General features: G+C 40.4%; 1 protein-coding gene across 9 annotated transcripts in view; it reads left to right on the top strand.

The window, feature by feature from the left end:
- Positions 1-14,895, top strand: part of TENM1 (teneurin transmembrane protein 1) — a 349,493-nt gene that overhangs the window by 233,300 nt on the left and 101,298 nt on the right. For 8 of the 9 annotated variants that reach the window (XM_041119091.1, XM_041119089.1, XM_029996901.1 and 5 more), the window contains 2 exons: positions 12,532-12,717; positions 13,849-13,872. In XM_041119091.1, coding sequence (XP_040975025.1) covers positions 12,532-12,717; positions 13,849-13,872 — 210 coding nt within the window. The remainder of the gene's footprint in view (positions 1-12,531; positions 12,718-13,848; positions 13,873-14,895) is intronic. The other variant, XM_041119090.1, reaches the window with a different exon arrangement.

Genomic DNA, 14,895 nt, shown 5'->3' with positions numbered 1-14,895 from the left:
TCCACCTCAGTGTGTTTTGTGCTAGGCCACCTCCAGTAGATCTGGTTTGACGGTGATGTTCATTAGGATCCTTAGGCAACACCTGTGTAAGATCATGCAGATTGTGAAACTAGAGAGCTTAACATAAAGCTGTTAGGACCTCTAGTTGGGTGATAATCTAGTAGCAAAACCCAGCAAATAAGTGGGATTTTAGTAGCAATTCAGGTGCCAAAGTGGTTCGAGCACCTCCAAATTAGGTAAGCTGAGCAAAGGGTTTAAGGGTCTAAATTTTGGATGTAGACATTTAGGGTTGTAGTTAAGTGCCTGCATCCCTTTTTGCATCTCAACCTTATTGCCCACATGGTAGTCAATCTCCTAGACAGTGATTAAGAACCATAGTAAAACAACTGACAGGATATAGTATGGAAAGGACTTTTGTGAATACTCTGTATCCAAGAAAATATCAGGATGGAAATTGTGAATATGAAAGGCCTGTACTCCACAAGAACCCTTTACAAAAGCGTTCTCCGAAGTAGAGGAGTTGTGGGAATGTTCTGCTGGTGTTGTGGGTGCTGCAGTGGAGGGGAAAAAACAGCCTGGATGGACAACAGAACGGTAGCAACATACAAAATCTTCAACTTTTAATTTGCTAAGCCAAGTCCAGTGATGAAACTCTGACATGTTGTCCATACCACCAACATGTAAAGAAGGGTTCCTGTGTTAGGAGGGAGCTTCCCTTCCTCACAGCTGGAAAAGCACAAATGGGAATTGCTAGAGCAAGAGTACAAAAAAAGCCCTAGAACAACTAAAGGTTTTGTCCTTCAGTGAATTTCAGAACATCTGTTGTGCAAAATACATTGTATCAGTCCCTGAAAGGCAGATATTTATAATATTTTTTTTATTGTCGTGGTAAGAGTTCTACAAAAATAGCTATCATTTCAGTATGCTTATGCAGCAGAGTCTACAAAGTTTAACTTACCTCTGAAAATAGGAAATTGCTGTTGCTAAAAGTCACAAAATCATGGGAACTTTCTTTTCTCCTACATATTGCATTTTTAAGCTTTTTGATTGTGTAGATTGTTGCAAGGGTAATATATGTAGACATCTAAGGAATTCCTGGTCTCTGCCCTCTTTAAGGACTTTAGCTTAAATGTTTAGGCTCAAGTAATGCTTTTTAAATAAAATTAAATTTATAGTAATTATGCAAGAACATTTCAATGGTGATAGAGCACAAACTCCTTGTGTATTGTAGCTGCAGTGTACATTTGGGCACGTCGCTCTTCGGTTTAGGAAGCCCTGGCTGTTTTATAAACAGATTATTAAAATAGTATCTATCACCTTGTGATCCAAAATCATTTTCTGATGGCCTGCAGAAAGCCGATTGTTCACATGGCACATTTGTATTTCCAGCTCCTCCTCTGGTCACCCATGCGCTCGTTACGGAATTGCCTTGAAGAAGGGTGGCCAGCCCGGCGGTGCCTCTGTCAGCGCTGCGGAGCGAGCAGTAGCAGGGTGTCTTTGAGCAGTATGTGACCGGGCAGCATGTCCTGGGGATGACAGAACTGCCTCAGCAAAGCAGCGTTTGCACGGGCGAGGAGGGACCGCGAAGTGATGACTTAGTGGAAAAATGTAGGCAGCGTAGAAGGAAGAGAGCGAGCAAAATAACAAAGGACGCTCGTTCACTTCTTCAAATCTGCAAAGCGCTGTTGCAGCTGTACCACGGCCACCGAGGAGCGCGATAGCAGTGCTCGCTTCAAAGCCAGGGTCGTGTGCCCAAGGTGCTGCTTCTCCCCGGTGCAGGAAAAATGCAAGTCATGAGCTGCAACTTTGCTTTAGCAGCAACGAGACGGAACAGCAGCTGCCAGATGCGTGTTGCTATTTCTGTTCGTGGTGCTGACACGGTAGAAGTTATGGTTTACTTACTGGGAGCTGCTTCATCTCTCTCTGTACTCATCTTCACGAACGCAGCAATGAACATAGAAATGTTTGCTCCTTGTCCATGTAAGCGGTGTTCGTGCTCGGTCACTGAGCACTGCATGACTTTTGCTAATTGAGGCTGCACTCCTTGCTTTTGTTAAAGAGCTTGTTACGCCTGGCTGTTGAGTTTGTCCAAGAAACTGCTTATTTGTGCTAAAAAGAGAGGAAGCAAGGCCAGCCTCTTCGGCTGATTTTGCTTTTGATTGTGAAACTGAGATGTTACTTAGAAGCTGGTAATGACCTTTAATTTTTCATAGTAGTTGTTACTGTGGTAGAAGTTGTTTGTTGGGAACACAGAGTTCCTGAGGTTTTTTTAGTTGATCCACTGTTTCTGTCTGTGCATGTAGTCTGGCTCTTCCCTGAAAAAAAAGTCTGTGAAAATGGAAGTACGTCCTTTTAAAAGCATCCAGTCTCCTTTCTATGATCAATTGGAGCAGCAATGGCATCTATGCCATTTGGGGGCTGCCATTGCTTTTACACAGGTGAATCTGAATAGATGTTCCTGTAATATGTTGCGAAGTAGTACCGGTGCCCACCTTTTCAGCATTTTGAGCCCTTCAGAGATACAGTAAGTAAAATATATCATCTTCCATTACTGAAGTCAGCAGGTACTTCTAATGTACACAGCACATAACCTGGGTGAGGTAAGCACTTGCTGGAGCAATTCTTGTGAGTGGACCCATATTCAAAGGTCATCCTGTAAGCCAGTGAATTTAAGATGGTGCCTACTCTTTGCAAAAGCGCTTAAATAAATCATTACTTCTTTACTGAATATTACTAATCAAATTTACTCATTAAATAATTGTGGAAAACTTTATGCTCTGAGCAGAGCCCTTAGTCAGTGTTAATAATAGTACTTCTGTGTATCATGAAAGATTTAGTGCTTACCTAAAGATGTATCCTGATCCACTCAGGCAATCTGGTGAACCTTTGCTGAAAATAGGGTCTCAAAATCTTTATTTTCTTTTGACGCTGTATTAGTTCAGGCTGTACCTGTGAGACAGCTTTATTAAATGTACCTACTGAGCCATCTCTTTGCCCGTTTCCTTTTGCCCTACAAAGCTACTTGGTTGCTCTGCCATGTTTCTCATCGTTATCATAGGCCTCATGGCTTTCCTGATTCTCATGGTCTGTCACTTACTCAACAGGTTTCCCATTTTTCCTACACAACTGGCTTTTCAGCCCGAGGAACTGTGGTTTGCATTTTCCCCTCTGCGAGTGAACACAAAGGCATAGCTTTCATAGCTTTCATCTCACTCATTACTGCTGACGATAGATTGTTCTAGACTGCTTTCTTGCTGGTCTCCTGATCAAATAAAATATCGAACAAGGTAGACGTTGCATGGCATTTCCTTTTGTGGTTCTCAATGTATTGTGAAGGATTTCAGAGCTTGTTAGTCAGAGTATGAATCTCCAGTGAGGACTGTAATCTCACTGCTTTACAACACGTACAACTTGAAATCATAACAATCACAACTTGAAATTACAAAGCAGGACAAATTTGACAAGGAAACGCCACAGTTACTTGGGAGACGTGGTATTTAAAAAATGTCCTGGTCGGAATACTGTGTGGTTCTGCTTACCCTTGTGTCAGTCTAATCTTCCTTGCTATTAGGTTGCACTCCTGCTCATTTATTTTAAACATTTCCCACAAAGGCCTTGTCCGACCTGCCAACCTGTATCATCTCTAAGAAAGAGACAGGTTCTGCAGCTGAAGTCCCTTGTGTGGCAAGCACAGCATAATTGTATTCTGCTTTACACCAGTACTATGGCTGGGTAAACAGAGATATACCCAATGGCAAATGAATAATCCTTTTCAGGGGTATCAATTTTCAGAGCTTTGGCTGCCTGAAATGAAATATCTGTTAGTATGTTTACCATTACCAGTCCAGATTCATCAGGCTGTATTGATTAAATTTTTGCACTGTAAAAATACCATTTTGAACCACAGCAAAATCGATAAAGGGTGAGGTTTTTTATATATACAAATTGGATTTGGATCAGGAAGAAAATATTCTTCATCAGATGAAAAATAAAGCTGAAAAAAAAAAAGTGTGATAAAAGATCTAAGAAGGGGAAAAAGTTTCTCCGTCGTTTCCCCCGCCTCTGCTGTATTTGCCCTTTGGACCTTTCTGTCTGTCTACTGATTACTTTTCTACTCAAATAAATTTTCAAGCAAATTGAGCCTCCCAGTTTGGAAATGATACTTTCAGATAGGTGTAGCATTATCAGAAGCTACATTACGGTTTTCAAAAAAATGCAATTACATTCATATATTTCGAGATACACAATAGTGTTAATGGCAGCCTTCCTACTAGAAGTCAGAAGAGCTATTTATAGAGCACTTAATGCATCAGAAAAAAGTTCAATGAGATGATGGTAGGATTATTTCCAGAAAGCAATTAAAACCTTTGCTAGATTGATGGCAAAACATTCTGAGTAACAAACAGTGAGGATATGGCATTTTAGTTCCAGTGGTTTTATTTTATGTGTTGTGGCCTGTGGTAAGAAGATAAGAAAGGTAGTTAGGTATCAGTGAGGCAACACACGAGAAAGGCTTTCTGCATAAAGCTTACAGTAGAAAGGTTTAAAATGAAACAATGTTTGGAGAATGGAGAAGTTTTGCCTTTGGTAGAAGTAGTTGGTCATTATGCAGTAATTGTGTCTGAATTATCCCAAATAATAGTCAGGGCTGTGCGAAGTTTAGATTGCCCCACTTTGTTCTGAAGACGCTGACTATTCAATAGTACTTTTCTGCAACTCTTGTCTCTGTGAGGAAGACCTGACCTCCTGAAGTACCTCATTGCCTCCCGGTCAACACCTCCTGGGATAATGCAGTTCGTAACATGAAGTAGAGAGCCAGGATCGAACCTTTATTCAGTGATTAGAGTGATTTCAGCTGTGCTATTTTTTCAGTTGCCAGTGAGACCACCCAAAAGCTTATTTGCTGGAATCATTAAGTTATTTCATAGCAAAACCAATAGATCTACTGAAGAGAAAATAGGAAATAGGGTATCAGTCACGTAATCGTGAGGGAAAGGGGGTACTTAATAGGAGGTCAAATAATAGAAGACATCAAGAAGACTCTAGAATGATATTTAAGGAGTTTAAGGAATGCCCACATGTTCTTGCAAGGCACGGAAAACTGTAAATAGTTGTAATATCTTATGAGCCTCTCTAAGATTGTTCAGAGCCAGAAATGAGGGCAAATATGATTTGGAATAGGACCTGTTTTCTTCTTGAGATTTTTTCCAAAATCGTGCCTCTTCTGCTTAACATAGCTTTATATGTTTGCTACAGTCTCTTGCTTCGTGACAGTGTCAGGAAGGATAAATATCAATAGCTGAATAAATTTAAACATTCTAGTCTGATAACAGACTGTAATAGAAAACTATTTCAGACACAAATGTGTCAGGTCGGGTGAGATGAATCTCTCTGTGTCTTTTGTTGGTATGGGCCACCAAGTCTCATTTTGTGCAAGAGCAGAATCTTTGGAAATGACTGTGGAAATTATTTTGGAGGTATATGTGAGAACAAATTCAATGCGATAGTTTTGCAGTGTTCATGTAATTAACATTAAAGTGTTGTTTTGAATTTATTCACACAAATATAACAAACAGCTCAAACTCACAAATTGTTGTGGTATTGCGAGATGATCTTTAATGTTGTTTCATTGTCAGATATAAGTGTGCGATGCATGGAGAGAAGGACAAGAAGTATTGCAGCAGAAGAATTTAGACTGAGAGAATAGCTGTCTGTGAAGGTAGTGTGGTGGTGGTAGGGATTGCCTAGTCCTGTTGTAGGTTCTCTGCTGCTGGGAGCTTTTAAGGGATGCCAGCCATGATTTCATTTGGAAGAAGGAAGAATAGATGATCATGTGAAGTCCTTTGCACCTCTGTTTTCTATAAATCTACATTAAAATAGGTAAACCGGGCTATGCACATAGATACCTGTCAGAACTGTGTGTTATTTTAGTATTCTGACAGTAGAGCAGTAGAGGCTTCCTTTTTTTTTCCCCCCAAACAGCTGCCAGTCATTCAGTGATGATCTATCATATTGATTTATTTTTGTACCAGATTTCACATGAAGTTCTATGGCATTTTCCCATCAAGCGTTGCTTGGTGCTGTGAAGGATAGGGCGAAGGTAGAGCAGCAATTGTTGGGGAATGCATCTTTGCTCCCTTTTCCACACAGGAACCTGATTTCTGTTTGCCAGAGGAAACATGTTCACTAAAGCTGGCAGCTGACAGCCAAAGACTTCAAAATTAATGTTTTGCAGACACTTCCAAGTCCTTTTGATTTCCAGCTCGGGCTTGAAGAGCAGGTGCCACTGAATTCTGGCACAGCCCATGTAATGCTTCGGTGTTGCCTCTGTGGAAAAACTGTCCCTAGCTTGACAGTTTATTGGCATAGCTGTGGTTGGCTAAGAATGTAAAAAATTGTACACCTAACTGACATACTGTGACGCTGTTGGAGAAGCCTAGATTAGATGCAGTTATAACATCCAGATTGCCAAAGGAGTTTATTTAAATTGGGAATATAATAGAAGCTGTACCATAAAAATAATCTCGCTTCTGGTACAGATATGTAAAACTTGGTATCTACATTAAACCTCTATAGTGCACTTTCTCAGGTAACCTTCTCTAGGGGGGACAACTTTCCGTTAGCTTTTACTGAAAAAAAAAGAGCTTAAGTCCTTTTGAAACTCCTAAAACTTTAAATTTTTGAACTTTTTTTGCAGTGTAAAAAATTATATTAATAAAGTCAGTTGCTGAAAATGAAAGCTAGAACAGAGTTGTCTCCAGGACACAGCAGGAAGGTAATTTAAAAAGCTCAGGAACATTGTTGAAATTATCATGCAAGCTTATTAAACGCAATGTATATTTAAATTGAAAAAACTTTCTTTATTAGGCCTAGATAGGTGATATTTTGCTGCCTCCAGCAGTTAAGCTTATTGGGTGAAAGTCAGGATAGATTAATTTCTAATCTTTATGGAAAACCACTTATTAAAAAATGGATAGCAAAATTATGAATATGATACTTAAGGTTTAGACTGTCTGTAGAACAAGACTCACTGCTGAATGTGAAGAAAAGTAAAATGAGTGTTTTCATAGTAAGTATTTCACCACTTTTGTTTACATATAGTTTTGTATTCTTAGCATGATTTTCTAAGAGTTATTTCTGAAACATGTCAAATTAACATTAAAATCTTCCCTTATCATTACAAATTATAAAATATTTAGCTTTAATTTCCCTTTTCATATCACATAAGTAGAAACTTATTATAAAACACATTTGAAAGAACTCATTGTTGACTTAGATAATTAAAATGAAGAGTGTGGAGTGAATTTTTAATGCTTTTTAGATTAGCTCAGGAATGATCAACATATTTGTCTCCTTCTCAAGAATATGTACAAATAATGCTTCACAGCTCACATTTGCTTTCTTCCAAGAAAATTAATGAGCCTTCAGAATTAAGGACATGTCAGTAAAAATTCTAGACCGAGCTGAGAGTTTTTTAAGTCTCTTATTCATTAATTGGTTTAAGTCTGAGGTCTCTGAATTTTAGATTCAGTAAAGACTGTATTTCATGAAAGTCTATAAGAAACTGCAGGGGTCGGTTGAGGACAGGTCCCAGCAATTTGCCAACACGTTGCTTGCAGTGAGTCTGCACAGCTGAGCTTTTTTTTAAATAAGGAAATTAACTTCCCAGCCCTACACTTAGAGAACCTTGTTTTGATTGCAAAGCGTACAGGTACAAAAACTGAAACAGGGCCACGAATTACTATGAATTAGGGTGGCCGTTGGTTTCGTGGGAGCCGTGAAAATTCACGCCTCCTGAGGATCTGGTTTGTTAGCCACGGACCAGCCTTCAACCCCCCACACTGCACGAGGTCTGCCGCGAGCTCAGGCAGCAAGCCGGGCAGGCGTACGGACACTGAACGGTGAGCGACAAAGAGGAGTGGGAGAGGAGATGGCTTTCGTGTAAGCCTACAAGCCTAAACACCAACACGGTTGAGGGACTTCACAAATCGCGTGTGTTGCACTGTACATTGTGAGAATGATTGACAATTAACGTAACAGCATAACTAAAGGCTTGTGATGTAATATCCCCGGGTCGACTAATCCAAACTGTATCTCTTGTCACCTGCCTCCCTTATTACCTTACACAAGTCACCTCCCCCTTGCTCTTGTCCTTTGCGGTCCGACGATGGCACAGCTCGCGGCTCCTCAGCGGGACGGTCCCCGTCCAGGCTGTGATCTCCATCTCCTCCCTTGCCCTGCTTGTGTTGCCTCTTTGATCCCTCAGTGGGCTGATTTAGCTTAGCAAGCTGTCAGGTATTAACCCAGGAAAATAAAGTCAATAATTATCTGCCAGTTTCATGATCTGAATCAGCTCACCGCGGTTTTCCAGCTCCAGGCAGAGCCAGGAGATGGATGGAGAGGAGGGGGAGTGGAATAGCGGTTTCAGTCAGAGGAGACATCTTTGGCTGTCTCAACTGCTGCACCTACCCACAGCTCCAAGCCCTTGCCCCGTCGTGCTGGTCCCTTGTGGAGGACCCACTGCATTTTAGGGTGTTTCTGCGTCCTGTAGGACCAACTGCTATGGAAGGAGGAAGATGCTCCATTGAGCGGAACAGTTGCTTGGTGTCTGACTTGCTGTCCAACTTCACTGCTGCCTGAATTTTTAGCACATCAGCTTTGTTTGAAGCTATTTACCTATTTCGAGTTACTGTATTGTTTCCCATCGCGTTCGGTCACTGTCCACACACTCAAGTATCTCATTTTGTCTAGTTTGCTGTGGAAACCCAGTCTCTCCATGCAAACACAATTGCTAGTGTGGCTCCCCACTATGCTGATATTTCTGTACTTGTTTATCTACAGGAGGAGCTAAGGAATTGTTTTGCTTTAAAAACAGGACAACCTGAACTGATAATGCACTTTTTAATCTTAGCTGTTTGAATTAGTTGTGGGTTAAAGCCGCAGGTACTACTGTGGCATTAATAGGATGATGTTAGGCTTGATTTCCTTTGCTTTGCATGAGAAGTCTGGGGAGAATCTTGGATTTGTGTGGCAGAAGAATACATTATCACGGTGAACAGCATTTCTGAAGCCTCATAGTAAATCACCAAAACAAATGTAATTCTCAAGATTGGCCTCAGTGACCATAAAGTCTGAGTTGGCTGAGCGGCAGGACAACTAGGGTAACTGAGGAAAGTGTCTGGGCCAAACTAAGAAACCAGGTTTCATTACACCTGGTGCTTACAGGATTGGTTTTGATTTGCATCAAAGAAGATTTAGATTAAATATTTGGGGGCAAAAAATGCATTGTTAGAAGGAAAGGCAAGAGCTAGGTGAGATCATTCCAGGATTCCTCTGCCAGAACAGGTTTGACACACACTGGTTTTGTAACACTTTTCACTCAGTTACTGGTATCTGGTTACTGTGCCCTGACTTGCTGGCAGAAATGAGGTGTGAAAACTGAATAACTGGGCACGGGACAACTAACCTAACATTTCCTATCACACAGAGCCAGTTTGGGGTCCAGAACTTGTGCCGCTGTGTTGTCTTTCCAAGACAGTGTGGTTGGGATAGAGGAAGCTGCTGTGTTCCAATAGGCAAAAAATAAAGGAAAATTTGTTTGGCTGTGCACGATCTTATGTGGGAAAATAGAATTTAAAAAAGGAGCCTTGTGAGCAAAGACTATATACTGACTGACCTAGGATTTTTTTTTTATGAGATAGGAAATCTTGTATCTCTACTTCATTAATCTGATTGAATTTAGGAGGTTAAATAGTGTTTAAACATTTTATTCCTTGTGTGAAGCGTGGGGAAAACAATGGAAAACTTTCAAACATTTTAAGATCCATTTAATTTAGGGGTTGTAAAATAGGAATATGTGCAAGATCTACGTCCCTATGGTAGGGATGTGCCTACATTGCCTTTGGCTCTATGCTGCTACTTCTTTTGTTTGTTTGGAAGGTGAGTTTGTCGTGATGAGGCTCTGCTGGGTAGACAGACAGAGGTGAGGCAGGCGTGCATGCCACGTGTGGGAACGTGTTCAAGGTTTTCCACAGCTGGTTCTTTGATTTATTTACCGACAGAGAAGTGGTGGGAGCTGGTAGAGCTGCTGACACAATTGGAAGCTCGATGTATCACTTTGTTTCCCCGCTTCAGCCGTTCCAGCCTACATTACCACTTCTGTATACTGATGCCTACAATATGCCCTGAAGTTTTGGCATCAGTTGAACTAAGCCAGTCCCACAACTGCAAAAAACTGCGTAGTAGACACTCAATCTAGAAGGGTCAGAAAAAACATTTAGTCCAACCCAGCATAGTGTAAACTACAGAATATTTCTTAAAATCCTCTTAACAATCTTTGCCACTTAGAGTAAAATACCAAAAGCAATGATTATAATGAACTAGAGGGAGATCAGGAGAGATCAAAGGCATCCCTCTAGCAGCCTAAATCCTTGAAGTAGCAGGTAATTTGTTAGATTTAATTCTCAGGAGTTAGCCCGTGCCCCAAGCTATAAAGATAAGTTAAAATAATACCAGTGGGCCTCTGCCAGGCTGGCCTGGGGGTGGTTCTTTGTGATCCCAGATCTGGTGGGATCAGTTGACTTGCTGATCATAGGAGCAAGTATTTAGGTGAGTTCAGTGCCAATGAAATAACAGAGCAAGTCTCCCCCTTAGTCCTCCGAGCGGTCTCCTGGGTTTCCAAGGAACAAACAAGCAACAAAACAAAAAAGCCAAGCCAAGTTACGCAGCAAGGGGGAAGAAATCCTTCCCAGCACCTGCAGGCAGGCAGTCCAAGGCTTGAAGCATTAGATTAATAAATCATCGGCAGGCAGCAATCAAGTCTTTCTAAGGGATAATGCCCCAGGCTCAGCACGGTTTTTCGTTTGAATATAGCAGAGCAGTCTCTTTCCTTGTCTTATATACTCTTTTGCAGGAATATCGTCAGATAATTATGTTTATCGTGTACTCCGCTATAACACAAGTCTGTCTGAATAGTAAAATTAATTAATTTTTATGTAGCTGATTTTGACTTCCTCAGGACAGTACTTCACACTTTCTCTTACTGAATTTTATCTTGGGTTCTTTACCATGCCTTCTGCTTCTGAAGGTGATTTTCAGTTTGACCATGCTCTTCTGGTTTGTCACTTGCCTATTCTTTTGATTGCACTCTGTGCCATCACTCCAAGTATTAACAAAAATAAGAACTAGACTGACTTGAGACAGAGCCTGGCACGTCTGCGATGCCACTGTGCAGTTCCATTTCTGTGCTGCTTTTTTCTCGGTGTTAAATTTATTTGAATTGATAAGATTTCAATTTAAACTTTAAAAACTTTGCTTGGTATATACAGTGACAGCATTTGTCACCACAAATGCGTTTAAGAATGTTTATATACAATAGTTCCAAGATATAAATGATCATTGTTTAAAATCTGTCAAGGGAAAAATCTTGCAATGACTAAATATGTAACACTGACATTTGAAATCAGATCAGACACGATTATTTGGCTTGCACTTGTAGTGCTATCAGCTGCTTTCCGAGAGGAAGAAGGAGGAAACATTTCTGTGGCAGGTTAATTGCAGAATAACAAGCAAATTTTCTCTTGACACTAATTATTCTAAATAAATTCAAACTACATAGAACCTTTTTATAATGAACCCATTCTTTTCACAGAACAACTTTGGTCTAAGTGGAAGTAGAATTGCAATTGGCATATTGTGATGTATTGAAACAATTCAGGACTTTCATTCCACTTCTCGATAAGTGGCGTTCTCCAGTGCCCAGGTAGAGAAATTGTTCTGAGTGCAATGAAGGAGGTACTCCTGTCTTCCCAAAACAGCTTTGCTGGTTTCTTAGTAGTTGGCTCATGAGAGCCAGGAAGGAAAAATGTTTTAATCCTTGAAAGCCATTTTAGAACTAGGCAGATCTGCGTGGCCTGTAAGTCATGTAATATTGTATACTGCCGTCAGAGCGGGGTGCTTGCTCTTCTTCTTTCTCACTGTTACCTTTCTGGTGGCTCTTCTTACTGTAAGTGAAGGCCATTTTGCCATCACTACAAATGTCTGAATATCTCAAAGACTTTCGCTTGTATGTATTTAGTGTGCCACTTTATCCTTTAATTCAGCTCACTTGCGGTATTTGAGTTTATACGAGATTTCAGAACTGAGCCAGAGTTTATACGAGATTTCAGAACTGAGCCAGTGCGACCTGGGAACAGACATGGCATGCTGTTATTAAAGGCCTCAGCTGAAATCAGTCAAAAGATACGGACTTTTGGGGGTCATTGTTTGTCTGGTTTAGACCCATTGCCCTACCATTTGCAAAGCCATCATTTCTGCAGTCCCCACCCCAAGCAAATAAATGATCTTGCAAGTAAATGCTAAAGAAGGAGGCAGCCAGATTGTGTAAGGTTTGTACTGGGTGATGAAATCCCACATTTGATCCAACTGATGAGCAATATTAGTACAGAAGTGATTAAATTTAGTATCGGTGCAAAGTCTATTTGCAGTAGGAAATTGCTGTTTCACATTATGTATTTTTGTAATCCTGTGCAGAGCTCTGTACGCTGGACTGTGGCAGCCATGGTGTCTGTTCAAGAGGGATATGCCAGTGCGAAGAGGGCTGGGTGGGACCAACCTGTGAAGAGCGTACCTGCCACTCGCACTGTGCAGAACACGGCCAGTGCAAGGACGGGAAGTGTGAGTGCAGCCCTGGATGGGAAGGGGACCACTGCACCATTGGTAAGGGCGCTTTGTGCCTCTAGAAATAAAATACGTAAAACCTTAACCAGTTATACAAAGATCTGCCGTAGCCATCAGTCTGATTCAAGTCATTTTGGAAAAAACAGAGACCCAGAATCAGGCCGGGTGTAAAAAAGTGCCTCTGCACTGATGGTGCACCCTGCTTGTCCCACAGAATAGCAACTCAGTGCAGCTTTCTGTTTAGAGGAAAAAACATTGATGAATTAATTTAAAAAAAAAAAACACACAAAAGAAAGATATCTCAGTCCTAACATATCTTTGGGTTGTGTTCATATGTGAACTTTGAGTCAGGAAGGAAAAAAATGTTTAAGAAATAGAAGGTGTGAGGGGATGAAGCTTTTATTCAGCTTAAGTAATTCTTGCATTAAATCTCTTGCCTTCATGTCTGAGGATTTACATATTTTACTTATTACTAGAGGTGCTTTTTCTATAGTTGGCTTCTAACAATATTCCTAATACGGTAAAGCTTTCAGATCTTTTTAGAAGTCATTACTCTACTATACAAATGTAATAGTTGTATTTTTAATGAAATACAACAGGTTTTTGCAAAGTCTAATAGTGTTTCTCCCTAAAATGTCCCAGAGCAAGATTATTTATTATCGTTTTAATTGTTTATAATAGCAGGGTATCTAATTTTTAGAGGTAAGCAGTGTAAGCTCTCGTGCTTGCTTCTTGGAAAAAAGTAGAATGTTTTATCTTCGTCTTGATCATTTTAAGCTAATTCATTCCCTGGCTCTAGAATTTACTAAATCAGATTTGCTAAATCAAGAATCAGGTTTGTGCAGGAGGAACAGCCTAATTTTCTAAAGGTTGTGTAGAGCAAATCCAGAAAAGGACCAAAATAATTAAGAAGATAAATAGAGCTGCTCTTCCCATTGTAGGCACTGCCAGGTATGACCCAAGCTGTCCTCTGCATGCTTGTCATCAAATGGAGAACAATCACATACGCAATGCGTTTTGATCACAGGAGCAGGAATAGATCTGACTGCAGTAAGAGGGAGATATTTTATACCTAACCAACAGGTGGCAAGCCATAAGCAAGTGGTGTCTGTATTTTCATTTGGGTACAGAAGTTCAATCCATCTCAGTTTTGTTCTTTTCTTTTTTAAGCTCACTACTTAGATGCTCTTCGAGGTAAGTTTTTTCATATCAGCATTGCGAAAGAATAATGAAAAGATATGAAAGTATTGGCGATGGAGTGTTTTGTGTTACCTGTTTTGTCTGAGCTTCTGTACTGCTAAGTTGCCAGAATAGAGAAAACATTTGTTTATGGAGATAGAGATAGATAGATAGATACACACACAGAGACAGAGCGAGATTTACAGAAGAAAATGCAGGTTTTAACAAATAATGTGCTCAACTCATTTGCAAAGTTGTAGCAATGTAAGCATGTTTTATGTGGCCATCTGATGTGCTATGTTAGGCAAATCAGGTTTTTTGCTCTCGCTTACCATTCCAAAGTAATGACAGAGCTGAGGACTTGCTCAAAAAAACTTTGTGTTGATCCTGTCTTCCATGAGAACAAAAATTTATTTTTTTTTTTATTTGTGCTTGAAGTAAGTTTCTTTTGAGAGAGAAGTACACTTTTTTAAAAGCTGTCTATGCTAGATGTGATACAGTTCTCTTCAAATCATTTGATACAAGAGTTAAATTTTATGTTGTTTTGTGTCTGGTGCTTTTCATTTGATTTCCGTGCCTTGCCGCAGGTCCTGCTTGGTCATGTCAGCGCAAGTACCTTCCCCGAGTTTGACAGCAGTCCCTCAGTCCCAGCCATGCTGGGCGGAGCAATGATGCACATTGCCCCTTGCAAAAATGCTGCTAGCTGAAATATCAAAGTAACCAATATTCCAGGAAGACCTGGGTGTTTGTTTCGTGTTTGCTATTTTATTTCTTCAGAATTAGATAATAATAAAATCATGTAGGCATTCATTTGATTACATTTATAGTCTTAGAGGATAACCACCCGCAGCAGCAAAATAGAATCATATACAAGAAATTAATTAACTCAGCAGGACAGTGAATTGAGGTGGAATAACACCCCCGTTACCCAGAACAGCTCTCACAACCTGCCCTTTCCCCCAACTCCCCGAAAGAGGCAAATAATTGGCTTTTGTAGTGTATCTGGTAGTGGCCAACCTCATGCTATTTTAGAGCAGC

Source organism: Aquila chrysaetos, chromosome 21, assembly GCF_900496995.4.
Source record: "Aquila chrysaetos chrysaetos chromosome 21, bAquChr1.4, whole genome shotgun sequence".
Classification (NCBI taxonomy): Eukaryota; Metazoa; Chordata; class Aves; order Accipitriformes; family Accipitridae; genus Aquila; species Aquila chrysaetos.
This window is presented reverse-complemented; position numbering and strand designations above follow the sequence as displayed.